Source organism: Oreochromis aureus, linkage group 14, assembly GCF_013358895.1.
Source record: "Oreochromis aureus strain Israel breed Guangdong linkage group 14, ZZ_aureus, whole genome shotgun sequence".
Classification (NCBI taxonomy): domain Eukaryota; kingdom Metazoa; phylum Chordata; class Actinopteri; order Cichliformes; family Cichlidae; genus Oreochromis; species Oreochromis aureus.
Genome location: NC_052955.1, coordinates 30,237,115 through 30,265,073, shown reverse-complemented (window position 1 = coordinate 30,265,073; position 27,959 = coordinate 30,237,115). Strand labels below are relative to the sequence as shown.

Genomic DNA, 27,959 nt, shown 5'->3' with positions numbered 1-27,959 from the left:
GTTTTGTGCCTTACGACATTTCCACCAGCATCATCTGCAGTCAAGTTTCTGCTGTCAACAGTGAAAGGCTCGAGTACATCATCTCAACTGAAACGCTCCTTGCACATGTACTAGGGGGGAAACCCATATAGTAACACAAAGAAATGCAGGCAAACCCTGGACAATTAAATTGTTTTATTATTTTATTACAAATGTACAGCTTATGAGTTTCCATTACGATTGACCTTTTTAAGTCGTTGTTTTCCCTACTTTACAGTTCTTAATGTCTTCTGTTAAAAGATAACTCTCCCATCTCCCAAACTGTTGAGCTGTGAAGAAACACAGGAATGGCGACAGCACAGGCTACAGTGCACTGTCACAGCTGAGAATCTGATGTGTGTGTGCATGCGTATGTGTGTGTGTTAAAGTCTGGCTGAAGGGTTAATGTTTGTACCTGTGCATGGCTTGGTCCAACCGATAAGTTCAGGGTGAGTGTCTGATGTTGTCTATGTGCTAAATTCTGAACAGAATGAAGGCATATAAAGTCTGCAAAGTGTGACAAAACTGACACAAGCATTAAACATTCACACTAGAGGCACCCTATGTAGTGTCCACTAACTCAGAGGAGGACTGGGCCATGTGCATTTTTAAGACCCCCCCCTCCTCGTGATCTTTTGAGATGACTGTAGTGTTAAGCCCAAGTGTGCTTCAGACCATACCCCCACCCATATTTCCATATGCCAAATTCAATCCTGCACCCAATGTACTTGAGCTAAGACCTTTGGGAGAGTGCAGTACATACTGCAGATCCTACTTCATCCAGCAGGTGTTTGAAAAATAGTGCAACTAAGATCAAAGGAGACACGTTGTCATTCCCATCTTCCCATGGATACGAGTAGGATCGTTAATATGTACAACATGACTACATAGTAACACCATAACGTAACCTCACAACATTTGAACAACTGCAAGTGCATCAGGTGCCAAGACTTAAGAGGTGAGCAAGGACTTGGTGAACAGAGGTCATGGCCTGAAGCCCATTTAGGCCAACAAATAGATAAATATCTCACAAACAAAACCTACAGCTTAATATAAAATATAGCATGAAAAATATACGTTCATATATATATTTATATATATATATGGCTCTAGACTAAAACATGGGCAATCATGATTAAAGGGGACAAGTTTTTCTTGCTGGCCCCCTGTGTGTGTGTGTGTGTGTATGTATAAGTGTGGTAGTATTTCTGTTGTATCAGCAGTCAGTACGAGATCACCGCAACTCAGCCAGTCATACAGGAGATGATGATGATGACGATGTGCAAAGGCATTCAATATTAAACAATGATACATTTCAAGAGTTTTTCAACGCACGGTCCAAGTTTCCCTCCCATGCAGAGACATGTGTGCAACTATGTCAAAGACTGAGGGGACATGGACTGAAATCCCACGTAGTGATCAGAGTAAAAGATTTAAAAAAAAATACATATATATAAACCATAAAATATTGGGGGGGAAAAAAAAAGTGGACAGAGAAATGATGAGGCATTACCTCAAGGTGTTTGGAGCCGATTTGTCATCTTGTGGAAAAAAAAGGCAGCAATACAAGACACAAACTGAGATGCGACTGTAGTTTGATCCTTCAGTGTTTCAGGTGAGTAACTGAACGTTCAGATTACAAAACAGAGCGAGGTGAGGAAATCTCTCTGTTACTGAGGAAACCAGCTGCGGGAGCACAGGTTTTAGAGTAGAATCTTAACTTTAAGAAAAGGGAAAGAGAAAATAAAAGAGGGCAGTCCTCCCAACGCGTTTACAGATATGACCATTTTTGTTCGGCACAGTACGCGACTGACATAAGTCGGCTGAACTGCACTGAGTTTTGTTCCCAACGCCGTCTGCAGAAAGGCGGATGGCTAAAAAGTGACTTCTGTGGCCCAGATCAGCAGGCTGTGACGGAAAACTGCTTGCAGGCTTCCACAGCTTGTCAAACAGTCAAGGGTCAAAACAAAAAAAAAAAACATAATAATACTTGGCAAACTAAATCAAGTGCACCTCAGAAGGCTATCTGCGATCCTGGTTGCCAGATCTGGTGCTTTTGTTTTTTTCTCCACAGGTCTACTTTTAAAGCTCAACTCCCAACACACCAGTGTGTCCACTTAATGACACTCAACAGTTACCAAGTAAAGCACCCGTGCCGCATAAGCACTTTTTGAGGAAGACTGTGGCTTAATCCTCCATGCGCAAACCAGATGTTCTTATTATTCTGCTTGGCACTGCGAAAAAATGATTACAAGGTGATTCTGAGATGATTCCACTGGCTCTGGTAATGAGGCGAACAGTAAGAGAAATCAAGCGCAAAAAAAGAGAGGGAAAAAAAAAGACAGCTGAGGACATAAAGGAGGAGCAGTTTTGATCCTGGTCCTGCCATAATGCATCATGCCTTTGGCAACTGTTCAACCCCCCACGGCCATAAGATGTATATATCACAAGATGAAGGAAAATGTAATAAAAACTCAACTGTCTTTGAAAAGGAGCGCTTGAGAAATGTCGAGGACCGTTTTTTTCACAGGCTGATTTGTGTGTTTGTTTGTGTGTGTGCATGTAGACTTAAATCCCAGTAAGAGGTTAACACATACTCCCACCTGTCTCCATATTCAACTAAATGAGACAAGGAAAAAAAAACATACATAAAATTAAAAATGACAGTCAGTAAAATTATCAATACAAAATAAAACAATAGGCAAGAAAAAACAACAACAATAACAATAAATCACAATTATTCCAGTGTAAGGGTTTTTGTTTCTGTAAGTCAGTAAAAAAAAAAAAAAAAAAAAAAAAGTATTTCTGTCAGACCAAACAGACCTGCACATTCAAAAGGCAAAAAAAGAAGAGGAAAGAAAGGAAAACATGCCAGATCATGCTGTGTACCACCAAAAGAAAGGGAAGGTGATGGGTATAAAAAAAAAAAAAAAAAAAAAAAAAAAAAAAAAAAAAAAAAGCTGGAGCCCCTCCTGTAAATGCTCACCCCCATGTGGAAAGAAGTGTGGGAATCGGACTGAGTGGCCTGCAGGTCCTTCTCTGCACCGGACGCTCATCCTGCCTGGGACAGCGTGGGGGTGTGGGGACAGAGAGACCAGAGGAGGGGGTTCAAAGGGAATAGAGGAAAGAAGAGGAGGAAGGACATCCAGACTGCTCGTAAGGACGGAGGGATGGAGATGGCGTGGAGGCTGGTCTATCTACTTCTCTCTCAGAGCATACGCTGCCTCCCTCCCGAAGCGGGAGAGGGAGGGACGATGAGTGACAAGTGAGAATAAATAAAGCAGTCTATGACACGTATGCTCGTCACAGTTTGAGCAGTTTATGGTACACATCCCATTCCAACAGTCTGCTAAGGTCCCTGCGGGCTGTGGTTCCCGTGTTGGATCCTTCCTCTCGTCCTTTCCTACTTTCGCTTCCACGCGTGTGGAATTTTTTTTCCATTCACTGTAGTGTTTCTATCATACAAACGTCCTCTCCTTTGCTTCCATCCAATTCCCTTCCTTTCTCTTTTCTCTTCCTCATGTCAGCCTTGCTCCCCCGTCACTTCAATCCCTTACCCTCCATCCTGTAGTGTGATCGTACTCCCCTCCCCTCCCACCCCCTGCCCCTACCTCTTTCTCCCTCTCCCGGAAGCCCCCTCCCATCCCACTTTAAACCACACATGCACTGATCCTCTCTCTTTCTTTTGTCGGGTCACTGTTTCTTTTCACGAGTGGTGATTGTGACCAGTTGCTTGGCAGCCTTGGCGATGTCATAGGCGCACTGGATGACCTGCTGAGTGAGAAGCTGGTAGTCTACTGCGGGAGCGCCGGGCTCCGAAGGCGCCGCCTTACGGCACTCCACCTGCAGTCGCGAGGCACTGGAAGCCAACAGGCGGAGAGAACAGTGGACTGCATCCAGTGCTGGGCGCTGCAGAGAGATGGAAGCAATCAGAAAAAAGAAAAAAGAAGATGTAGATGTAGATGAGACACACAGTGTGAGAAATAAAAACACAAGCACAGGGCACTTACTTTGGGGAAGAGTGAAGCCATCTCTGTGACAGCAGAGTGGATCTTCTCAGAACACGGCACAAAACTGAAGAGAGAAATGATTCTTTAACTGAGGAGTCAAATGAGTCAAGGACTGTGCAGCAGCACTAATGCAGGTGAGCAGGAAGACTCCTGTGGTAAAGAGGGAGCTGGTCCAGGAAGCAAAGTTTATCAAACTGGGAGTTTGAGTGACTCACGTTAAAGGGGGGTAAAAAAAGAAAAACAGAGGTCACACAGCAAATCCACTTAGGCTAGGAGTTTATAGTGTGCCATTTTGGAGCAGTGATTTCTGTTGGTGTTATGTTTGCGCAGGTTTAGATTTTTAAAGAGATTTAAATAGATTTCTTAAGACCAGCAGTATTTATCAATAGGAAAGTTTAGTGTGCTGTAATTAAATAAAACAAAAGAGTTGAAACTGAGGAGAAATGCTGCCTTGGCCTCAAACTACAATAAGTTCATTCTTTCCTTATTACACCTATCGTCATTGGCCCTTGGTTACCCTGGTGACCATAAGTATGAGACTGCAAATACAAGCACCCACAACATTCTGAAGAGATTATATTTCTTATGTGGCTTCCTCTAGTAAAAGCTGGAAAATATTGCTAGCGTAACAGTTCAGCCTACGGCCACTGGAGTTAACAACTACATTCTCACTGTGCAGCTGTCGACTATCATTCACATCAGAGTTTACCATTTAAAAATGGAGATGAAGGTACTGTCTATGTCTATCAGACATGTGCTGCTTTGCATTAATCTGACGGCACCTGAGCATTTCAGTGCACCCCGGTCATTCTGCTGGAAGGGTAAACTTAGGGTTAGGGGACACAGCACCAGTATAAACTGCATGCGGTCACATGATCTCCTGTGTCTATGAGCTGCTCAGCTCTTTACAGTATTTACAGTAAGATTACTTAAATCACCATTTCTGACCCGGGGGAGATTTTCTTTTAACCGTTTACAGGTTTTATACATGGTCTTATATTTCCACCCCTAGTATATTCTTCTTTTCTGTCCTCTGTCTTTCTTTCACATCTTTGTGATTCGGCCTCTCGTAATGTCAACATCAACTGTTTGTGAATTGCTATGATCTGATTTGATATTGTGTTTTTTTGTGATTGAAATCAAGAAAAACACAAGCATGACATTAGCTTAACTCAACTTCTGACAGGCTGGTTGTAAGACACAATTAGATTTGTAATGTGTATGCATTTTATTTTAAGATGAAAAGGATTGTGCCACCATTTTTTCACCTACCTGTCGTGTTTGAACTCCTGAGCGGCCCTGAGCAGCTCCTGGATGTTCTTAGTCACCTGCTCAGTCTTCAGTATGACATCCTCTGTGCAGGGCAAGGTGGGGTCTGGCTCACCCCCCTCCCCACCCCCACCGCCTCCCTCCTCAGGCTCCCCACGGCCTTCTTCTTCACTGCTGCGGCCCATACTGGAAGGGGAAATGCATTACCCGCGCAACAATTAAAACCTCCTATTAGGGACAGTAGGTGACATGGCCAAATGTCAACAGCTTGTGGCCCTTGTTTCTAACTAAAAACTGTTACCTCCACATTTGTGTTATAAGTAAATAAAAACCCATTCCGTACATGCATTTTAAAAATAAGATCATTAAAAAAGTAGAAAAGTTGGTGGTTTGTGTTAGAAGGTTAGGGGATCTATTTTTTTTAAAACCTTCATATTTACATTCAAACACTGACCTTACTGAGGCGTCGTACATTTGTGTGTTGTCGTAGTCACTGTCGGTGCCACTGCCGTGCTTCTCTGGTTTAGGGACCTTGAAGAAAAACACAGCAGCAACTTAATAATCATCACACATCCTAATTATCACACATCGTGTCCTGTAAGTATACCTCCTCAATCAAAATTCTAATTTTCATTTGTTTCCATTAAAATTGAGATGTTTTGAACTGATGTCCATTAAATGGGACAAATATTACACTACATTTGGTATGTGGGTAATTCTAACGGGATGAGGGATATTCTGTGATTGAATCACACGATTAGGGCCAACAGCAACAGACCTATGAGACACTGGTTTGGATAAAACAATGTAAGCCAATAATTTCAACTTTCTGAATGCATTAAGTGGAGGATCATAAAAAGAAATGAAGAGCCAAAACAACAGCAGCTCACCATGTATCTACCCATCTCTGCAGATCCAGACAGATACGGACTCCCTGAGCTGCCCTTCCTTACCTGGGAGGACAAAGGGAACACAAGGATAGAGAGGATGAGAGAGAGATGGAGGAGCATGGGTGAGGCCAGAAAGAAGATTAAAAAGAAATTGAAATATTAGCAGAAAGAGACAGATGATGAAATGAGCAGGGGAAAAAAGAAGCGTGGGGACAGAGAGAAGAAGTTTGTTTTTTTTAAATAAACAGCAGGAAAAAAAGGCAAACGAGTCAGTGAGAGCAGCACTGAACAACTCAACAGCTCGCCCATCATCTCAATCTACTCTACATGCCTCGCTGCTTATCTAACAGTAAGCAAACATACTGTCCACTAATCTAGCTGCTTCTGATTGACTTACACACGGCACACAGCATCTAAAAAGAGACTACCTATACTTAATACTAATGTTGATCTCTGAAAAACAGAATACATAATTACATACTGTGAGATAATACTACAAACTCAAAGATGAAATGGCAAACGATGCAATGACAGACAGAATGCTTACATCCAGAGGATGCACGGCTGCACTGCAGTGAGCAAAGAACGGACAGGTGAAGAGACACACAGACAGAAAACAGACAAACAGGTAAATCTCTGTGTGAAGTAACAGTCACCAACTTGGTGCGGCGGTGAGGAGTAGTTGTGTCTGCATTCTGTAGCTCTATTAACGTGCTGTAAACTAAATGCTGCTGAACTGCTCACCTGGTTGTCTGCAATATGAGAAACTTTTTTTTTTTCTTTAAAGTGGTGGTGAAACAAAAATGAACTTCTGTGCATCTGTGTGTGTGATCCCAGCATTTCCAGATTAAGCAACTGTCCAGCAGCAAAGACGTCAAAGGGGTTTGAAAAGGTCAAAGTGTGCAGAGCAGGCTATGCAGTGGTGTATCAGAGGCTTTTGCCAGGCAGCAGAACAGAAGAAACAGTCCTTTTTGGGGGGTTTTCCCATCTTTCTCCTTCAGGTCACACGTATGCACTCCATCATTTATGCAGTTATAAAGCTCAATATTACAATATTTTGAACACATAACAAAACTTCCCTTAAAAATGGGTTCGTGCACAACTGGATCTTTTGAAAGAGAAGGACTGAGAACTGAGATGCAAGGGGAAAGAAGAGGGGAAAAAAATGTAAAGATCAGGTTCAGACCATCACCTATTTAATCAGGCCAAAGACAGGCAATCAGAGCCACCGAGGCGAAGGTGGTGAGTGGAAAGGGGACAGGGCCGTTCTAACTTACGCTGGCTGTGTTGAGGGGCTGCAGGCGGGGCGTTAGGGAGTCCAGGACTGGGGGACCATGGGCCGTGGGGCCGGGGGCTGCCCCTGGCTCATACATTGAGAAGGCCTGGCGTTCCCTCCGGTGAGGGTGGGAGTGGGGGGTGGCCGTGGAGGGCACCGAAAGCACCGGTGGGTCCCCTCCTGGCCCAAATCCACCCACTCCACCTCGCATCCCACCCACTGCCCAGTGGCCTCCTGTTCCCCCACCTCCACCAGGTCCCCCTACCCCATGGCCAGCTGCTCCCCCAGCCTGCTGGCCCCTCCGTAGCGCACTGTTCTCTGTCTGCATCCGGGTGATCTAAAGGAGAGGAGGAAGGCAGCAGGGAGGGATGAGAGAATGGAGGGAGGGATGGAGGGAGGAACATGGGAAGGTTGAAGGGAATTGGGGGAGGGGGAGTCAACTGAATGGTCAAAAACAAGCATCTATATTCAGGCTCATATCGGGCTTCACATATTAAGTCAGTATTGAGGGGAGGGGGATGCAACACATGGCATTACACTCCAATAAGCTGGGACTGGGTCTTAGGGAAGGGGTCGAGGGCTACAGTACATACCTGAAAATACAGTGTTTGTGTTCAAGGGGTCAATGAGGGGAAACTGTAGGCTCATCTGCCCTGAGGTACTGTTGCCTAGCGCCCTAATCTGACACATTTGTTATTTGCAGTGTGGTTTTTTTCTATGTTTGTTTCAAATCTTCATTAAATCCTCAGTGACATGAGAAGATGAACACATAAATGAATCACTTAAGCCAGTCGCTAATGAACATATTAGGGAAATGACAATGACTCACGGGAAAAAAAAGATGCAACAATGAACAACACATGAGCTCCATCAAAAGTAAAAAATTTCACATGAGGACAACAATAGCTTTAGTTTCTATACAGCGCTGGAAAGCTGTCGCCAAATATATCAACCCGAGACAGCAGTGAAGGAAAAATAACACCCTGACAGGGAAAAAAATCATCTTGCAAAGATATTAATTCTCTCCATCATTCTACCCTTTTTCTGTCTGAATCAACTGCTCCGTCTCTGTTACCATTCTGTCTCGTGTCTTCTAGTCATCATTACCAAGCACACCTTTTATTCCAACTTCTATTCCTTTTTTTTCTCTTTCTAAGAAGCCACACAGCAAACCCTTTATTAGTCTGAATGGTCACTGCCAATCCTCTCGATCCACCTGCACTCCTCCTACCTCCTTCTGGAGCCGCCGGAGCTCCTCGCTCAGGTTGTTGTTAACCTTCATCAGCTGCTGCACCTTAGCTTCTGAGGAGGCCAAAGCCTTCTTCACCTCCAGATACTCCTGCAGGGTGATGGGACCGTCTGACAAGTCTGAGGAGTCCATACTCTGGATCGATAGGAACATATAAGGCAGGAGGTCAAACACATTGAAAAATTCATGCACTAACACGATTCTAAATATGGATGTAATTTATACATTTTTTTAAGCTGTGGAAAAAACAGAGCTGTGGCTGTGAGGCAGGAAGAGGCCTAGCTTGAAGGTAGGATCACACACACACACACACACACACACACACACACACACACACACACACACACACACACACACACACACACACACACACACACACACACATATATATGCAGACATTAGACCTTTAATTCTTGCTCTCAATATTCCCCCCCCCAGCCTGCTCAGATTCAGCCCTCTACCACTCCCTGCAATTAAACCAATAAATACACCTTTCATAAACTACACTTTATAGCCTTCTGCTTGTCATTCATCTACCACTATTTCTATTACCCCCTGTTCACACTAGAACACACAATTCTTTGATGCTGTGAGCACTGTAAAACAACAAATGCATATATTTCCTTGGATATAAAGGCGAGTAGATCCTCCAGCTTGCCGGGGTTTTACCCTGGGCATGAAAAGAAGCTTGTTACTGGTTTAGCTTCATTTCTACCCCTCCCACGTCATTCTTCCTTCCTTTTGTTTCTTAAATCTGTCTCCTTCTCTTTTCCCTCCCATTACACACACGCTCTCTCTGTGCATGAACAATGCCTACTCTGACAGGGACCCAGAATAACTGATGATGTCACTCAGGAGCTATGTGGCAGCCATGAGTGCGGCCACTTCCCGCAAAGCATGTTGGGAGAAGCAGTCATTCGAGCCACTAAACTGTGGAAAAGCTTTGCTTACTAATATGACTGAATGAAATGCAGGGATAGAGGGAAAGGAAACACATCAAAATGGTGATTAACAAGTATGAAAGCCAGACAAACGTGGGGTAAAGTGTAGCTATCTAGAAAAAAAGAAAAGTGTGTCACGTTGTATACCTTTGCACGGTTGCTACGTTGCGTGTTGTTGTTGTTCTGGGTGGTGAGCTCGCTGTCTGTGTCCTCGTCAGAAGCTACGCTGTCGTAGTCGTGCTGGTCATCATCGATGCCCAGGTCTACCGGGTCTGATAACGGAGGAAGAAAAATCCGCCCATTTACAGTTTTCTTTTACGTAATATTAGCACTCGCTCATCTCTCAAATTTGATCTTTCTCCTGGGAGTGCTCAAAGTAATAACACCGCTAACTGATTTTAACCAGCAGTGTGTCGTACTTGACTGTTTCATGTAAGAATAGCCTGTCACACAGGAGTGATTCTCTTATAACTGTGCTGCTGCTGCGACACAGGTGATTCTAAAAGTTTTAAGGTTTTATGCTTTGCAGACTTTTGCACACTGGTATAAACAAATAAATTGATATCTATGCATTGTGCATATTAATCAGGTTAGATGGCACTGCCTTCAAAGTTTAAAGTCTCGCCCTCCCTCTCAGTCTCACCAGTAGGGCTAAGACCTTTTCCCTGCTGTCTTCTTTTAGCGTCACTCAAGATGTCGATGATGAGGGTAGCAAACTCTCGGGCGTTGAAACGGGCGAGCTTCTGGCGGCCCTGAGAAAAGAACAAGCCGGGAGTTACACAAACACATGCGCACACAAACATTGGCATCAAAGCCTGAAATTCAGTTCAGCGTTTCTCTTTTTTCAAATCATGAGCTGAGTATGAGACAAATACAATGGGGCCCACAGTCAGTGGTTCAGTGCCTGTGTGACTGCTGTGGTCAGTTACCATGTGCTGTGGAAAAACACAGTCATACTCTCAACACACACAGCAACACAACATGTGCAAAGGAACATAAACTCTACAATTAGGTTAGCGTCCAGGCATCTGCATAAGAGCACAAGAAGGTCAGCTCCCACCAAAGTGTAAAACCATTCACAGAAGTTCAACTCTAAAGACGTGATTTCTTCTGTTTTCAACCATAAATAGCAGCCTCTGACCGCAGTGAACTGCCCAATCACGTGAAAGCAAACGTGGCCATGTGGGAGTTTGTATATGTGTGTGTGTGTGTACGTGTGTACACTTGGGTTTGAGTGTTTACACCAAAAATGAGCCATGCAGATGACTATAAACTTTGTAAGTGGACTTGAGATTTCGCTCTCTACCTCACAGGGAGAGAGAGAGAGATAAAGAGAGAGGACAGAAAGATTACACTCTCACAGCTGAGGAACATCCGCTGCTAATTTCACACTCCTTCTCTGCTTGTCCCCCCCGACAAACACATAAACTGCCTATCTAAGATATAAGAAATCTCCATTTTGTCTTTTTTTCCTCCCCCCCATCTGTTCCTTTAAATCAGTCGTTACAAACGTATACGAGTACGTGCGTCTTTACCTGGTTGCGCGTTGCAGAGTATTCAGGATTGACTGGTAGGAAAGGGACTGCGCTGCGTTCTGTTACCAGAGTGCTGTGGTTCTGGGTCGTAAGCCACACTGGAGACAAAAACGTAAAGCAAAAAATAAATCGTGAGTGCGCGTTCAAACAACAAGGTCGCCCACATCCAACCGCACGCAGCCCATCCACCCACACATCCTCAGAGATATAAACAAAGTACAGCGAATCTCTTACAGTGCAGTTTTGTGCTCTGCGTGCTGTTGGTGGTGCGTCTATGAGTCTATCCCTGCTACTTACCTGTGTGCTTCAGTCAGAAAGCGCTCTCTGACTTTTGCCCATACTGAAGGAAAAGGAGAGAAGAGAAGGAAAAAAGAGAAAGAGCCGAAGAGGAGGAGAGAGACTCAAGAATTTGCGAGGCACTTCCTCGCTCCAATTCTCCTCCTCCTCCTCTTTCACTCAAAACATTTTGGCCTTCTTCTTCAGCAGTTTTTTTCCTTCTCTCCTCGCCCTGTGTTTCACATTCACTTCCTTTTTCTTTGGCACTCCTTATCTTTCTATCAGTTTCACTCCCATAAATTTTCCTCAAGAGTTTTTACATTTTCTAGTTTGTATCAACATCAATTTGGTCCACAAAGGGGAAAAAGCCCAAACGCACGGACCCAGGCAGACAACTGTACAGGGTATAAAAGGAAGCGATAAGGCTCACCTGCATCATTTTCTCTGCGATCCACCTCGTCGTAGACGTCCATTGCTAGCTCCTCAAACAGCCGATTGTTTAGCTGCCACACATGCGCACACAAATTGACATTAGCGGGTCTTATTGTACATGTCTACATAGATACAGCACGTGCTGAACAATAAGCATCAGCGTGACAAACCAGAGAGAGCAGATGAAATAAAATGAACTTAATAACAATTTATCAGATTGACATGGAGAGAACAAACAGCTCGGAGCAGAAAATCTGTTTGTGACACCAACTCTGACATTTTCTTTTCACCCGACAAAAACTCTTTTCTTGTATTTTTAAATTTTTTTAACTTCCAAGAACCTGTTAAAAAAAAAAAACAACCCCCCCAAAACACAGCAGTCTGTTGCTTTTGACATTATAACCATGAGCTATGTAAATTCAACTCACCGCTTGGAGCTTCTTCTTGGCAGCCTTGGCCAGTTCTGAGAGGTCCAGGCTAGAACAAAAACACAGAAGATGACAATCAAAGAGGTATGGTAAATATACAGTGGAATAAAGACACAGAGAGGAAGGGGACAGGGGAGGGAGATATGAGATGGAAGAAAAAAGTGAGAGGTGAGGAGGTGGAAAGGGAGTTTTTTCTAGAATGAGGAGGGAAGGCGGGTACATTTGGGGTGGGACAACTTGTTCTAATGGTGAATGCTGGTCAGGTAACAACAGCAATATAAATGTGAGTTGGCTTTCAAATATTATGCTGTAGGGGTGTCAAGTTTGTGACATAGTGAGATTACAGAGATTCGAAGATTTAAAGACTGAACTGAAACTCTTTGGCCTAAGATGTCACTAAGGATACACACTGAAGTAAAATTTGAATATGCGAAAAAGCCTGGTGTGATTCAAAGACACAAGAGTCTTTCAGTCACAAGACTTCTTGATTATTAACATCTGTTTTAAACTTTATAATCTATAAATAACTGTTCAATGCCACTCAAGAAAAGCTGGATGCACTATGGGATACAAGAGAGATGGAAGTATACAGAGAGGGGACCGATGGGGAGAAAGAGATTCTGGGGGAAAAAAAGAACAAGGAAAGTAAAGATACCTCTGTGTCGGGCACTTAGGACGAGCTCTGACTCCACCAAGCACAGCGAAATGGAGAACAGAAGACAGAGTGAGAAAAACGGGAGAAACAGACAGAAAGAAGGGGAAGAAAAGCCACATGAAAACAGCTTTAATTGTTGTTATCAAGAGGAACCATTCACCAGAAACAGAACAGATGCAAGTGGAGTTAAGATGACAGCACAGAAGTAAGACCCATTTCAGTAACAAACAGATCTGGAGGTGCAACACATCTCTGAACTGTAGCTGAGAAAACCCAGCGCCCATCAAACAGGTGAAAGAAGCCGTGCTAAGAAATGCTGAACTCGATGTGTCACGGCCTGAGCACTCGTGTGTCTTTCAAATCCACGCTGCAGTTCAGCATTACTTAACCAAGCGCGGTTCAAGTATCTACCTCACCAAATTCACAGTGAACAGACAGCTTAATAAAGACTTCCTTTACCTAACTCCTTTGTGGGGGCTTTGGTGCCACCCTGTGGTCAGAACACTAAATTATATCAATACATACATGTCAGACAGAGAAATTAAGCAGTCACAGAAGTAAGGCAAGTTTGGCAGCTGCAAGTTCACTAATGTAGATATTTATTTTCAAGCAATTAAATGACAACAGACTTGCAGCTGTTCATAATTAACTTAAGACAATAAAATGATAATTTGGTCCATACCTGTCTGCCATTTGAGGAATGATATAGTGCCCATTCTTGTGATCTGGGAGAGAAGAGAAAAATGTAACAACCGAATAACAAAAATCTACCACAGTATGTTACTGAGGTTAACTGCTGTGCTTAAAGGCATGTGAGGAGGAGTACAAAAACAGGGAAAACTGGTGCATTAGGTTACCTGGACGCCGACCGCACAGGTAGAAGGCTAGCCTGTCCGTCAGCTCATACTGACACTCTACCAGACGCTCTGCTAGCTCTATATGGCCCGCCTGCCTGGAACACACACGCGCACATAAAATGATTCTACTTGTGTTGTGTTTACCATTAGATGACTCAATTCCAGAGCTGAACAGGCTCTAAATGCAGGTTTTGTATTTACTGAATTGTGCTTTCAAATTCCAGTACCTAGCATAGTCCATAGGTGTGCGTCCGTTAATGTCAGGCGATCCAGGGTCTGCACCATACACCACGAGCAGCTCAGCCTGCAAGATCTGGCCTGCCTTGGCTGCCACATGAAGTGGGGTAGTGCCTTTCTCCTGTGGGACAGACACAGAAACACAGTCACAAAAAGAGACGCCTGGCATAAAGAGAGTAAGTTAACAGCACAAGACGAAAATGTGAGTCAGCGGTAGATTTTCTTTTTCCTGACCGGGTGGAAGAAGTTAGCCTGAGCGCCGAGGGACAGGAGCCGAAGACACGTCTCTAAACTCCCCGTCCGCACGCTCGAATGAAGTTGCTAATAGAGAGGGAGAAACAGACAGGTAGAGAGGAGTGAGAGAAACGGGGAGAGTCGGGGGCGGAAAGATTAAACATCACAGAGAGACAGAAACAAACTGAATTCCCTTATTAGCCCAGAGAGGCACCACAGCGCTAGAGATGATTGTTGTATCCTGCTGTGTCATTCAGATCACTCCCTGCTGGGTTGGGGGGTTTATAAGTAAAAGAGCATCTGTGTGTGTTTGCCTGAGTGCATGAGCGCATGTTTATGTGCAACATCCGCTACTGACATTCATAAAGGAAACAACCTTTGTGCTTAGACATGCTGTTCCACAGTATGGCTGTGTCAGTATAGGCTAATTAACCTGAACTCATAACATCCTACCCATCCGCTCAGTACAGAGTAACATTAGAGCGCAGATTAAAGACAATACTGGTTTTCTGTTATCATCCACACAAGTGCAGCATCCTTCACTTAGCAGATAAAAGAAAGCATGCTTATAGGTCTACAGAGGACAAGTCGAGTTAAATTATTCTTTTATTGTTTATCAAGAAAAAAACACGTGGCGCACGCATTCAATTCAGCAGCTGCGTAACGCCATTTTCTTACCTTACTGAGATCCTTAGTGGTGACGCCGTCGTCATCACGGCAGGGCAGCTTGTGCACGAATGCGAGCATCTGGTATTTGGCTCTGATGAACTCTGACTTGGTGGGACTGCACAGGAGGGGAAGTTGAGATGGTTACCAAAAGCCCAGGCCTCAAAGGTAAACAAGAACACGCGAGGACAAAATATGTGGAACTGCAATTCATGCAATAAACCCTATTATACAGCAAAATGCGTTTCAGCATCATGACTGCAAGCGCATATAGTGCCCCACCGAGGGATTTGAAGCCCCACTAGAGGTAAGGTCATTTTGCTTTGACTTCATTTTTCTCTCTCACCCCCTCACTCTCATCAAATAGAAAGATCAGGCGCCTTTCTGTGTGAGGTACAGACACAGAAAGTGCTGTAATAATAGACAAAGGTCCCCCAGCAGTAATAAATAATCTCTACAGTGAACCAAACTGATGGGTTATGCCTAGTTTCCTAGTTTGCTTTACATAAATGGATAAAGAAATAAATCTGATGAACACTGCAGAGGTTTTTAAGAGGCAGTTCACACTAAACTTCCATTTTCCGGTGAAAAAGAAATGAGCAAATATTTTTCCTGCGGGTCCCGATCTCATGACTCTCCCAAAGCCATATTTCAACCCACAACGCACTAATGTACTTAGAAATAAATACTAGCTGCAATTGTTCTTCACCAGTCAAAAAAAAAAAGAGAGAGAAAAATTATGCTTACAAAGGGACAATAATTTCTCTGTGTCCTAATGTGGATTTTGAGCCTGTGCAGAGCATACTTACTGGACTTTGTCCTGGGGGTTCGGTTTCCTGCGGCCACTCTGCACCTGAGCTGGGTCCAGGAGACTGTGTTCCCATATGGAGTTGGCCCCGTTACTGGCCAAGGTCTGAACCATCTGAAACATAAACGCGTACACACACACACACACACACACACGCACACGCACACACACACACACACACACACACACACACAGAAGTGACTCAGTGATGGTTTGCTGTCATGAGCATGTTTTATTAAAGTCACCGTAGAGCAGTGTGTTCGGAGTTTGTCACACGGAAGAAAAATGTGTTATCCTCTGGCTAAACTGACTGTTAATCACAGAAAATTAGGTTTCAATATCCTGGAAAAAAAAAGCAATATTCTCTGCTTAGAGACGCTGGAAGCCTGTCTACTGAAGATGCTACGACTGTGCGCCCAATCATGGGAAGGCAGTTTCTCTCAAAGATAAAGTACCTCTACAATTTGAGAAATTGATTATCGATCTAGAAGCTTTTTCTGGATTAGTACAGCCACGTACAACAACCAGGCGATCAGATCATTATGACCACCTGCCTAATATTGTGTTGGTCCCCCTTTTGCTGCCAAAACAGCCCTGACCCATCGAGGCACAGACTCCAGTGGACCCTTGAAGCTGCGCTGTGGTATCTGGTACCAAGATGTTAGCAACAGATTGTAAAGAAACCTTTAAGTTTAAACATTGAAGTCCTGCAAGCTGTGCAGTGTAGAAATGATTCATCAGACCAGGCCACCTTCTTTCATTGCTTTGTGGTCCAGTTCTGATCCTCATGTGGTTACTGTTAGTGCTTTCAGCAGCTGATTGGGGTCAGCATGGGCGCACTGTCTGGTCTACAGCTGAGGCCCTACTGTGATGCTCTGTGTATTCTGAGAGCAGTAACCTTTTCAGCAACGTGAGCTATAGTAGAATGTTTGTAGAATCAGACCACATAGTCCAACCTTCACTCTCCAGTGAGCCTCCGCTGCCCATGACTCTGTCACTGGTTCCACCTTTGATAGATACTGACCACTGCAGACTAGGAACACCCCCAAAAGAGCTGAAGTTTTGGAGATGTTCTGACCCAGTCCTCTAGCCATTGCAGTTTGGCCCTTGTCAAACTCCTTCAAATCCTTACGCTACCCATTTTTCCTGGACAAAATCTTCCCTTGTTACCTAATTTAACCCATCCATTCACAGGTGACATGATGAAGAGATAGCCAGTGTTATTCACGCCACCTGTCAGTGGAGTGTCAGTATTCTGAGTCACCAGCACCTGAATACAATTCAGAGCAAAAAAGATGCCGACCTACACAAAGTATGTCATTTGGTGACTATTACTGGAAAACTCACTCACCTCACTTAAATTTGCTAAGAAGGATTAGATATAGAAAGAACGGCCTGATTTATTTTGAACACAGAGAGCTTTTTTTCAGAACGATGAGTATCACAACATCACCTCTGCAAGGACTACTGTCCTCTCTGATCTTTTACAAGCTTTAAAACAACTGAGATCCACAGACAACCTGCTGTTAGGGCGTTTTCACATCTGATTCGTACTCTGGTTCAAATCAGTTTATGAGTCAGTAAACTTGTAGCCGTTCTCCCATGCTTTGGTTTGTTTTCACGCAGAGAAAAATCCAAGTGAACTCCAAGTGAACCAAAATGTGTCACTACAAACCACGTGACAATGTTCAGTCTGCTTATTAGCCAGATGTGTCTGGAAGAAGGCGCTGTGTTCTGGACTATAAGAGAATTTACTTCCATTAGCATTTGCAGATCTATCAGACCCTAACCCTAACCCTGTGTGGCTGCTGGATGTTTTTAGCTCAAACTTGCTAATTGGTTTGGATCTAGGTGGGATCACGTTCACACCATAAACTCCTCCAAAGGTTCTCAGTGCAGTCGTTTTGGTCTGCACCTGAGTGCGATTACAGTGTTCGCATCTGCACACATGAACCACACTGAAAAGGAAAATGAACCAAGTTTGACTTAAACGGATTAAAAACCACAGGTGTGAAAATACCCTTAGAGGTGCACAGGGCCGAAACCACCATACAATGATTGTGTGTGTGTGTGTGTGTGTATGTATTTCTTTACAATGATTGTGCGCGTGTGTGTGTGTGTGTGTATTTCTTTATTTCTTTTGGGTTCTGCTCAGGTCACATTTACTAACATTAGCAAATGTTTCATGAAAATGATGCTTTCCTACAACATGTAAAATTCACATTCAGAAAGTAGAAGACTTTCTGGGGTCTACTGATGCTAATGCAGTTCTATATGTTTTAAAACTACATCAGTGTTATGACTCCAGTGCATCACTGAAAAATAACTTCTGGACTGGCCAGAAAAGCTTGGAAGAAATTAGTTTAACGGCTTATTTTCATGATCTAGTATCATATAGCTCACAGTCACAGTGATTTCTGTAACTATTATCTAACGCGTATAATGTGTTACGAAATAAATCTAAATTATCTTCAGTAAAGCTGCAGAACAACCCTGATACATATTTGTGCTCTACACTGGAATCAAAACTGGTTATAAAACCAATAAAGCCAAAAACTCCCACACTCCTCATGCCTCCTTAATTACAGGATGAAGCTGAAGCAGCACTAAGCACCTCAACCTGCATTTAGGCCATACTGAGACGAACACAGATATACAACAAGAGTACAGACAGACTGACAGATCAAAGTTAAACTGTATGATAAAATAAAAAATAAACACAAACTGCAGTACTGTGGATTTGCATCTTCTGAGCTGACTAAGATTTCTGCAGTAGCTCTTCTTTCTGTGGCACTATTCTGGGTACTGCGTTTGCCTCACAAGCCCTTCCCTGTTTCTCATTCCTTCACTCCTCATTTCTCAGACTTACCTGCAGTAGGGAGGGAGGCCAGCCGCTGTGCCTCAGGTGCTTGACTATGGAGATATGGCGGCCTAAACTGCGGTGGACCGAACAGCATTCATCACAAATCAGGACCCCTCGGTTGATACTGGTCCAGCCCGGGTCTGACAGACAGAAAAACACAGACAGCATTAGTATTTTTTAAAGCACACTGTGACTGATAATTAGACTTTGGAGATTTTTAAAAAATATTAAGTGCTTTCCGTCCAGGCCACACAAACATACTCATGAATATCTACGACTTATGACGTGGGTGGTCCAAATTACAGTTTACTACACAACTATAATGCCATTTTTTCCCAGGAGATGCGGTCTACCTACACTGCTACTCTTTTAGGCTTCAGTCAATATCAAGTCAAACATATGCGTGTCTTTTTATAGGTCTTTTTCGATGTTTCTGAGCGAAACCACATGATGGATAAAATAAAGACGAGTACCAGACAGTGATCCTGTCACAGATATTCCAATTAAGTTTATACGTTTTATACATTTCTCAGCTGAATGAGCAGCTGGTTTGTATTATGCACATTAAGAGTAAAGCAGGATGTATATGTCAGTAATGAATCAAAGGACTTTTATAACAGAGAATTTTTGAATAAAAACTGGGTTATTGAAAATATAAGAACTAGACATTTTTAAATATTAACTCTGAAAAGTGACTTAAATAATGCAGAAATTAATCATGTGAAAGCACGACTATGTGGACACAGCTACATGGTTAACACTGGTGCCTCACAGCAAGAAGGTCTGAGATTCGAATTAGCCCATCTGGCCGGAGCCTTTCTGTTTAGTTTGTATGTTCTCCCCATTGCCTATAGGTGCAAATGGTTATCTGTCTCTATGTGTTAGCCCTGCGACCAGCTGGCGACCTGTCCAAGCTGGCTATACCTCGCCTTTTGCCCTATGGCAGTGGCATAGGCTCCAGCCCCCCCGTGACCCTAAATTTAATGGACAGATGATTTAACATTTCCATATATCAGATAATCTTTTTTTTTCTTTTAGGCATATTACATATTAAACTGATTTCCCTAACATTCATTATGCGCATTTATGTATTTAACGCATTGCCCGACTTTGCCCAGATCAGCTGGTGTTGCAGACTGCCCTCTGGTCAACAAACTATGCAGCACTCAAAACACAGTTGAAGGGTGTTTCTCCCTTTTATTTTTTACTTTTTTACTTTTCATTTATCATCTGTTATAAATGCTAAAGCCGATGAGCAAATAGTTAATACTGGCTTATAATATCAGTTTGCTTGGTCAGGCTCTGATTGCAATCAATTTTTAGTTCTTCCTGTAAAGAACTGTGCAAGTCTGATAAGAAACAGTTATATACAGCATTTTTACAAATATACAAGTTAGCTTGCACCTTACAGTCATAAACAGCTAGGAATGAGACAAGTTGTGCTTTGCTGCCATCACTAAATATTACTATGACAGTGGCTTGACAAAGAAACCTGTTTTAATACCTAAGAGAAGAAACATATCTCTAAATGGGTGCAAATGAGGTGAGGAAGTGAAGGGCAGCAGCAAAGGCCAGTGCCAGTCCAATGACACTGAAAGACTGAGTCTGGGTTATGTTTATGCCCTCAGGACCCTGATGCGATGAATGCCTCACAACTAACACAGTCTGCAGTATCAAAACAAGCATCTGCACACTTACATGCACACTGTTCACGCCCAAACGCACACACATCTACAATGTGTGTTGGTCACACTCAGCCTGGGATAAAAACTGTCTGGGCTTAGGGTATTAATGGAGCTAAAATAGTCCATCATCAGATGAACCGGTGTGCTTTAAGTCTTTTTGCCCATAGAAAAAAAGAGAAAAAAAAGAAATAGGAAATGCAAACTGGCTTTTAAAAAAAGCTATAGCTCAGTTTAGAACAGCAGCCCTGTAGGCTTTAAAGGCCGCAGCAATTTAATTCCTTAATCTGTGTAATAAATATTAAAAAAAACTCCCACAGGCTAGGCTATCTGCCTGGTCTGCTAAATCAATATGAGGCTATGCCATTAAGCTATTAGAAGTGGATAGACTATTAGCAGTGCTGTATTGGTGAAATCTGCAGCATGTTGCTGCATAATGTTGCCTAAAGTTGGCCTAATTCATCAATCCAGTATAACATTTGTTTTTATAAGTGTCAGCTAACCCTGCACAAAAACATATGCTACAAATGATTGCAAGTTTTTAAAATTGTGTTACACTCCACTCTCAAACACTGAGATAACATGTTGCACACATCTGTATACTTTGGCCATTAACGGGTTAGCTTCAGGCTCGTTTGGTGTATATCACAACGCATTTTAATACAGTGTTTAATTGTACTAAGTTTCAGCTTGCCGGATTTACTCCATCTTACTTCTAAATTTAACCAAACACAGCAACAACAGCAAAGCCTGACACGGACACCAACACAACATATCGACTCAACCCCGCTGTTCTCTTCTGTGAATAGTTGCACAAGAGTTTCAGTTTCCTAAACAAATGCATCTGTGCGCAATAAAGAGTTTACTATAGTGACGATGTGATTCACTGTTGCCATAAACTGTGCAGATTGCCATGGTGTGACATTAAAGGCTCCTGAAGCTTGGCTACGAAAGGAGTATCAGTCGTCCTTTGTAGCCATGCCATTGAGTTATCCCCCAGTATGGCACAAAGCTGGGTAGTAGGGAGGTGGCCTGTCACCAGGGGCTAGGTCAGCATTTTGCAGAAAGCACTGCATGCGTGTGTGTGTGTGTAAGTCGCAAGGAGGGGCTACATGCAGAGAGATGATGGTTGTAGAAGAAATGCACGGCTAGTAACAGGTATGCGAACAAGCCATCTACCATTGTGAATGCCTTATTTTGTCTAGTAAATAAACTAAAGCTTTAAAACATAACTAATATGTCACAGATAACGTGCATGTTGTTATTCTGCACGTTAATATAGTATCAACGAAAGGAGTTCAACTGGGGTTTCATCAGTATGTAAACAGTAACTCAAGGGGAACCAGAAAAGGCAAATAGGTGCTGAAGCATGTTAGTAAGTAATAATAGCAAGGTGTGCAATGCAAGGCCGGACTGCAGCATATAGACAGTTTAGAGTTATCAGGGGTCGCAGCTGTCATAAGAGCAGCTGCTGCACACGTATACATGAATGAATGCAAGCAAGGCACACAAGATCACCAACGATCAAGGGGATCGAACTGAAACAGCACGTGCATTTGGGGCTACATACGAAGGGTCTTATTGGCATTGCCTCTAATCAGATTTTAACAAACACAGATGGGGCCAAAGGAGAAGTGGGTTGGAAACTAACCTAGAATTATGGATGGTCATTGTAGTGGAAATCACTACGCCCTGAACAGTATGGATGAAAGCTGAGACAGGTGAAGCTAGAAATTAACTTTGTGTTGTACTAGGTTAATGTAACTGAGGTGGCTTTTAAATGATTTTGAGGTACAACTACAGGTATGGCTCATTTCAGGTTTATGTTGAATTGTGTTCCAACTTAGGATGACTGTAAACTGAATTTACTCCTATTAATTCTCACTATTTTATTTCTTAACTTTACTGTAGATATTCTAAAATCATCAAGTTAAACAAACAGAAACTCTAGTTACGTTTTTGATACTTTACTGTATTTTTTAAGCCAAATTGTTGTTAAAGCTATTGACTGGTCGCTGACGCTTTAGCTGAATCAGCTTGGCAATAACTTGGCGTTTAGCAAAAGTTAGCTGAAGTAGCTAACGTCATAGCTAAGCTAACAGTATAAAAAGCACAAACTCCAAAAGCCACGGGCAAGTGCTAACAATATGATAGCTGTTCATCGCTATAAATGTATTATTATATCTCAGGACATTCACTCTACCATAAATTCTTCTATCACACAGCTGCATAGTGACTCAAAATCGCCAGCTCGCTAGCCAAGCTAAGCTAACGTGTTCGGAAGTCTGTCCCGGTCACGAAAATCAAAACAAACGTCTCTTCGAGTGGGAAGGCAGCATAAAGCTGACACTCGGATCTTAAATTGCCCCAAATAAACTGCTCGTTCTCACATATGGCCGTGGTCAAATAAATATACCTATCAAGTTATTCAATGGCTTACATTAACGTTGAGCAGCTGTTAGCTAGAGATATTCTCCCGTTGTGGCAACACGCCTATTTTTTCCAGTGTTTATTTTGGGCCTAAACGACGCTTTGGAGCCCTGGCCGTTTTCCTGCTCTGCAGACCCTCTGACAATGACAGCAACTTCGGCCTTGTTCTCCCACCACGTCGCCCCTATCGACGCATTGTTCCAGTCCCATGGTCTGTTTTCTCTTTTTTTCTGTTCCTTACCTGGCGCACTGCAGTCAGCGCAGACTTCTGTTCTTTGTAGCTTTCTCGACATCTCGAAAGTGGATGAAACGGAGAGGTGGATGTCGGCGATGATGTGAATATTCGCCCGTCTTCCCCCCCGAGCTACAGACCGACGTCTGCCGTCAACCGATGCGGCCCCTGAATCCCCGGAAGCCGGGTGGTATGATCGGCTTTTCCCCCGGCCAGCTGACGACGACTGAGCTTCCCGTTAATTCCAGCGGTCTGTTCGCCCACGTTCGCTGATGAACTCCAAGACTGGATCCAAGTTATGTGAACATAGTTAATCTGTTTATATAAAGGATCTCATCTCGGAATATTGCTACAGTAAATCTGTTCCCTGCATTGCCTGCAACTCACCGAGAGACGGCAGCTCTTTACCTGACAGTATCCGCGCTCGCGCTCACTCACTCTGACACACACGAGCGCACACACACACACACCCAACATCCCGACAACTTAGGACAGGGAGGGACAGGGCGTGATGATAACCTTATATTCTTAAAGGTGAGGTGGTTTCGATAGAGTGGGACTTAATCACAATCTAAAATTCATGCTGACAGAAAAGTTACTTGATGTTAATCAGCATTTAGATATAAGACACACACTGCTCCATTTAAGCAGAAATATCGTGATCACCTTCTCTGACCTCTTAATGAACATTCAATGGCTGAGCAGCTTTAGCAGTCAAATGAAACATTAAAGTGCTATTGATTTATTGGATTTATCTGTTTCACTTTTCTGTCGTGTCGACAAGAAAAATCTGCTGTGAATAACACAGAATAAGAGTAGAGGAACAAAAAGAATCAAGAAGTTAGGCTTTCATTTCAACTTTGATGAATTTTGTCTTTTGCTGTCATGTCGTGCGCCTTCTCCACAGTACGCCCACACCTCCTTTATAACACTCCTATGCTATGTGGGCCTGGTTCACTTTAAACGCATCATTTCGATTTCTTTTTCTTTTTCACAAGGCATGTGTTTTATCAGAGCCCTGACAGCGGATTGGCTGAGTGTGCGCCCATTTCATTGCAGCTTGTCAATGCATCTTTCTCAGTCACCACCGGATGGGAGGAGAGGAGGAGGATAGACGCGTTAGAGTAGGCAGGGGAGAAAGAGAGCGAGGAAGAGAAAGCGAGAGGAGGAGGAACGGGTGGATAAGGAATAAAGGTGTAACCCAATCTACTGACACAATCAAGGGAGGGCTTTTCTCCCCCCTTATCTTTATTTCTAAATGATTTCATGGGGCTTTTGCGTTTATTCTAAGCAGAGCGAGCAGGGAGCCATCCACTGTTTCTGACGCGTAAGGTTGCCCTACACGCCTTTGGGCATCACCGCCGATGCAGGATGATAGGATTAATTGTATAGCGTAAATCTGTGACAAAGTATTCTTGCGATCCACAGTGAAGAAAGAGGAGGGGGAGGCAAACTATGATCCGAGGATGATTTCTGCTAAGAAAACTCCGGAGAAGAGTCGTTATCCTATCCACTATCTGGTGTGGCACAACAAACACCGACAACTGGAGAAGGAGCTTGCAAGGAACGAGCAGGTGAGAATGTGAGGGGGGGTGGAAAGGCGATCAAACACATTTTTTCTTTCCATATATAGAGCTATTTTATAGGCGATTATTAGGTATGTGGATCCATAGCTGTAGATAGTGGTGGAGAAGCTGCCATCCACGGACCACCTCATTCAAGAACCTGGCCGGCATTAGCGCAGTTAATTGCTATAGGGTGGAGGGTGACACTTGTGGACCGTATCGTGCCCTCGAATCTGTGCTATTTTCTTGTTGCCATTCATTTTTTAAACCACAGTGTGACACAACAGGCTATGCATGTCAGGTCTGTGCTGCGCATAGGTACCGGAAATACCCAGCTTCCCTGTGATTTAAATATGTATAGGAAGTTGTGTCAGGAGTTTATTCCTGAAAAAAACAAAAGGAAAATCAAAGTGAAACCTTATGGGGTTGAACTCTGTGTGTGTGTGTGTGTGTGTGTGTGTGTGTGTGTGTGTGTGTGTGTGTGTGTGTGTGTGTGTGTGTGTGTGTGTGCGCGTTTATGCGTTTATGTCTGTGTTTAAGCAGCTTTATTGTTATCTACTCAAAAGTGTAGGCTCTCCACCTTCCCACCAGCACCTAAACCCTTTGTGAGTGGGTGAGACAATGCAGATACTGTAGCATGTGGGCGAACAGTTGCCAGCGACCACAGTAAATACAGTAATAGAACCATTAAGATACACTATGGTCTCCAAATATGAGACATGCAGTAATGGATGGATATTTGTCACAGCGGTAAAAAGGGAGGGACCAGATAACACGATAAGAATATCACAGTGTGTCATGTGAACAGATGCTTGTGAATTCAAACAAATATAGAGGAGAACTGCTTGCATCTTGCTCAAGCCATCACATTTCTACACGTGTGTGCACACATTTACGCACACTTGCCTACGCATGCACACCCTCACCTTCATGTGGTTATAAAATCATAACCCGGGGAGCCATTTCTTTAGACCAAAAACGGTCAGCTGTCAGTTTGCCACAGTTCCCTGCATTTACAGCAATAGATTGTGGGAATGACACGTTACATTTAAATCCTCACCATAATAATAACTATTGCAAAACACATGGCACACCTCACAGTTAAGAGGCTCTAAGAACAGACCTCTCATTGTCAAGTCAGGGCTAGAGGTGACATAGTTACCGCGTTTCATGCATAGAGGAGATGGAAATGAATCATGTGAGCTCTTGAGGCGGAGGAGACAAAAACTTTTCAAACCCTGGCTGCTGGCTGAGGGCTTAATTAAAACTGGAAGGGCACTCACTCAGAGAAAGCGCTCTTCATTCTTAGTCAATGCACTATCGTGCAATTTTAAAGAATCTGCTCCAAAAATGTAACAGGCTGTCAACGCTCCACCTCTAATTATTACGATTATTCAAACTCTACAGAGAAAACATACCTAGCCAAACATGTGCAGTTGAGTCGGTGTTCACTCAAAAATTGGATTAGTTGCTAACCTGGGAGAGTGTCTCATATTTTCAAATGTCAAGATTTATACATTTAAAGCAAAGGTGTGCATCTTCGTCCAGTAGCTACACTTGCGGGGTCTCTGAAACAATGAAAGCGTCAGTGGGCCATTGATTGGTCAGTTTCACACTCAGAAATGTCCTAACAAATATTGGATGGATTGTATTGGATAGACTGAGTTACACTTAAGTGCAGAGCAGTTGTTCATGATCCCCTGAGGATGAATCCCATTGCATTAAGTATTCCTGCTAACTGGGAAATGCTGGGAAATTTAAGGTGATGCAGTGAGAATCATTACAACAACCCAGTCACAGGAAGGACTACAAGCATTTTATCCATTTCCTGAAAGAGACACATTTGCCTTTCAAACATCTCACTGTTGTAATGTATAATAATGGAATTTCTAACGGCCAATGTCAAGCAACACAGGTAGATGCTGACCTGCTGGCAACCTTTTATGAAAGTAGCTCGTTAATGATATACCTCTAGCTTGTAATTATTAACTGTCTTTGCATTACTTCTGTGCTTTGTGAGTCCCTCCCTCGTGCCTATAATTTGGCACCAGTAGGTACCTCGTAGAGTTTATACCATTTATTATTATTGTATTTATTTTGCCACCACCTAAATGTGTTAATGAAGTATTAAATATTAACACATTACTTTACTGTAGCTAATATTTCACATCACGCTCAGTAAACAGAAACTTCTGGCCATGTTTGGTTCACACAGGCTCAATAAATTTGCCCTCATAGCCCCATAGTAATTCATTTTTCAGGAACTCTTGTATCAATAAATATTTTATAATGCAAATTTTTATTCCTCCTCTGCCATGCATTGGAACCCTCCACTTTTTTCTTTTTTTCTTTTTAAACTAAGCCAACCAGACTGTCTGATACTTGTTTTTACTGCATTAGAGCAAACAAAGTGCTAAACGTGCAAATGAACTTTAGTAAATAAGCACAGCTGATCATCTTCCAGTTGCAAGTTATTTTTATTGTACTTTATTTCAGTTACAGTACATGGGGCCATGTCTACCAGCTGTCATTATGCACCCTAGGTTTATATGAAATTTAAAACAGTGGTAAGATTACAGTCTGTTTTCTCTCCTTGCTTATATTAGAATATGACTTTAAAGCTTTTTCCAAGAACATAATGATTTTTTCCCCCCATATTTCTTGCATTTTCCCTGCCAGCACCAGGTGTGTTTTCTTAGAGTCTAAAGCTCAACGTGTATGTGGTGACAGGTCGCAAACTACAGCAAAATTTCTCTTTGTGTGATTGTATGCTCATATGGATTATGTTATACAATCCTGCAAACATTTTCCTCGCTTTATAAACTAATGTCAGCATTAACAATTAGCATTATATCCATGGACTCATTTGTGATGCATTATTTGGTATGTTTTATACAATCAGCTCCTAGAACCCAGTTGCAGTACTTGTGTTGCCACTTAAACTAGGACAGCATGCACGCAGCATGCTTGGACTCTGAGCTTCTAGCAGTCACAAACCTGTGAAACACTCATGCGAGCACATTAGTGATGTTGATCTCAGGTGTCGGGAAGTATTCTAGATAGCTGTGGCACTCCCACGGGAGAGGAAAAACAGGACTTTTAAAATTTTTGTCTTTTTTGTAATACCTGCAGGCAGCAATGGAGGTTGAATACTTCAAGTTAACTGTATATTCATTTTTCCCAAGCTTCTAAAATCCCTGCCTGAGTAAACCTGAGCCCAAGGTTACCTAGTATGTCCGAGACCTATTTGGCCTGCCCTGCTGCTCAAAAGCAGGACACTGTTTGAGATTCGTTGGCGTGAACTTTGATTTCCATGCTCAGATATGGAATATTGCTAAAGTGAAAATCAAGGCCACTAACCTACTTTTGCTCACTGGCCTAGTGTGATAGTTTCCAGCTAGGGCAA

General features: G+C 43.0%; 2 protein-coding genes across 6 annotated transcripts in view; one reads left to right on the top strand and one right to left on the bottom strand.

Moving 5' to 3' along the window:
- Positions 1-159: 159 nt before the first annotated feature.
- git1 (G protein-coupled receptor kinase interacting ArfGAP 1) lies at positions 160-23,127 on the bottom strand. Of its 3 annotated transcripts, none has more exons than XM_039598163.1 (21): positions 22,998-23,127; positions 18,651-18,784; positions 15,783-15,895; positions 14,986-15,091; positions 14,308-14,394; positions 14,064-14,194; positions 13,837-13,931; positions 13,662-13,704; positions 13,439-13,483; positions 12,325-12,373; positions 11,895-11,967; positions 11,189-11,286; positions 10,297-10,405; positions 9,801-9,925; positions 8,695-8,847; positions 7,465-7,800; positions 6,188-6,250; positions 5,752-5,828; positions 5,301-5,483; positions 4,029-4,092; positions 160-3,927 (listed from the first exon to the last, which is right to left on the bottom strand). In XM_039598163.1, exons 1-21 carry the CDS (start codon positions 23,047-23,049, stop codon positions 3,712-3,714), a joined length of 2,352 nt encoding a protein of 783 aa, XP_039454097.1. In that variant the 5' UTR covers positions 23,050-23,127; the 3' UTR covers positions 160-3,711. The 3 variants fall into 3 exon arrangements, with proteins under 3 accessions (XP_039454097.1, XP_031610558.1, XP_039454098.1); XM_031754698.2 differs by lacking the exon at positions 13,439-13,483 and adding an exon at positions 12,980-13,006; XM_039598164.1 differs by lacking the exon at positions 13,439-13,483.
- ankrd13b (ankyrin repeat domain 13B) overlaps positions 21,952-27,959 on the top strand; it is a 43,394-nt gene continuing 37,386 nt past the window's right edge. For 2 of the 3 annotated variants that reach the window (XM_039598166.1, XM_039598165.1), the window contains exons 1-2: positions 21,952-22,047; positions 24,417-24,562. In XM_039598166.1, the coding sequence (XP_039454100.1) occupies positions 22,032-22,047; positions 24,417-24,562 (162 nt within the window). In that variant the 5' untranslated portion in view covers positions 21,952-22,031. Of the gene's footprint in view, positions 22,048-24,177; positions 24,316-24,416; positions 24,563-27,959 lie in introns of those variants that run through there. The other variant, XM_031754619.2, reaches the window with a different exon arrangement.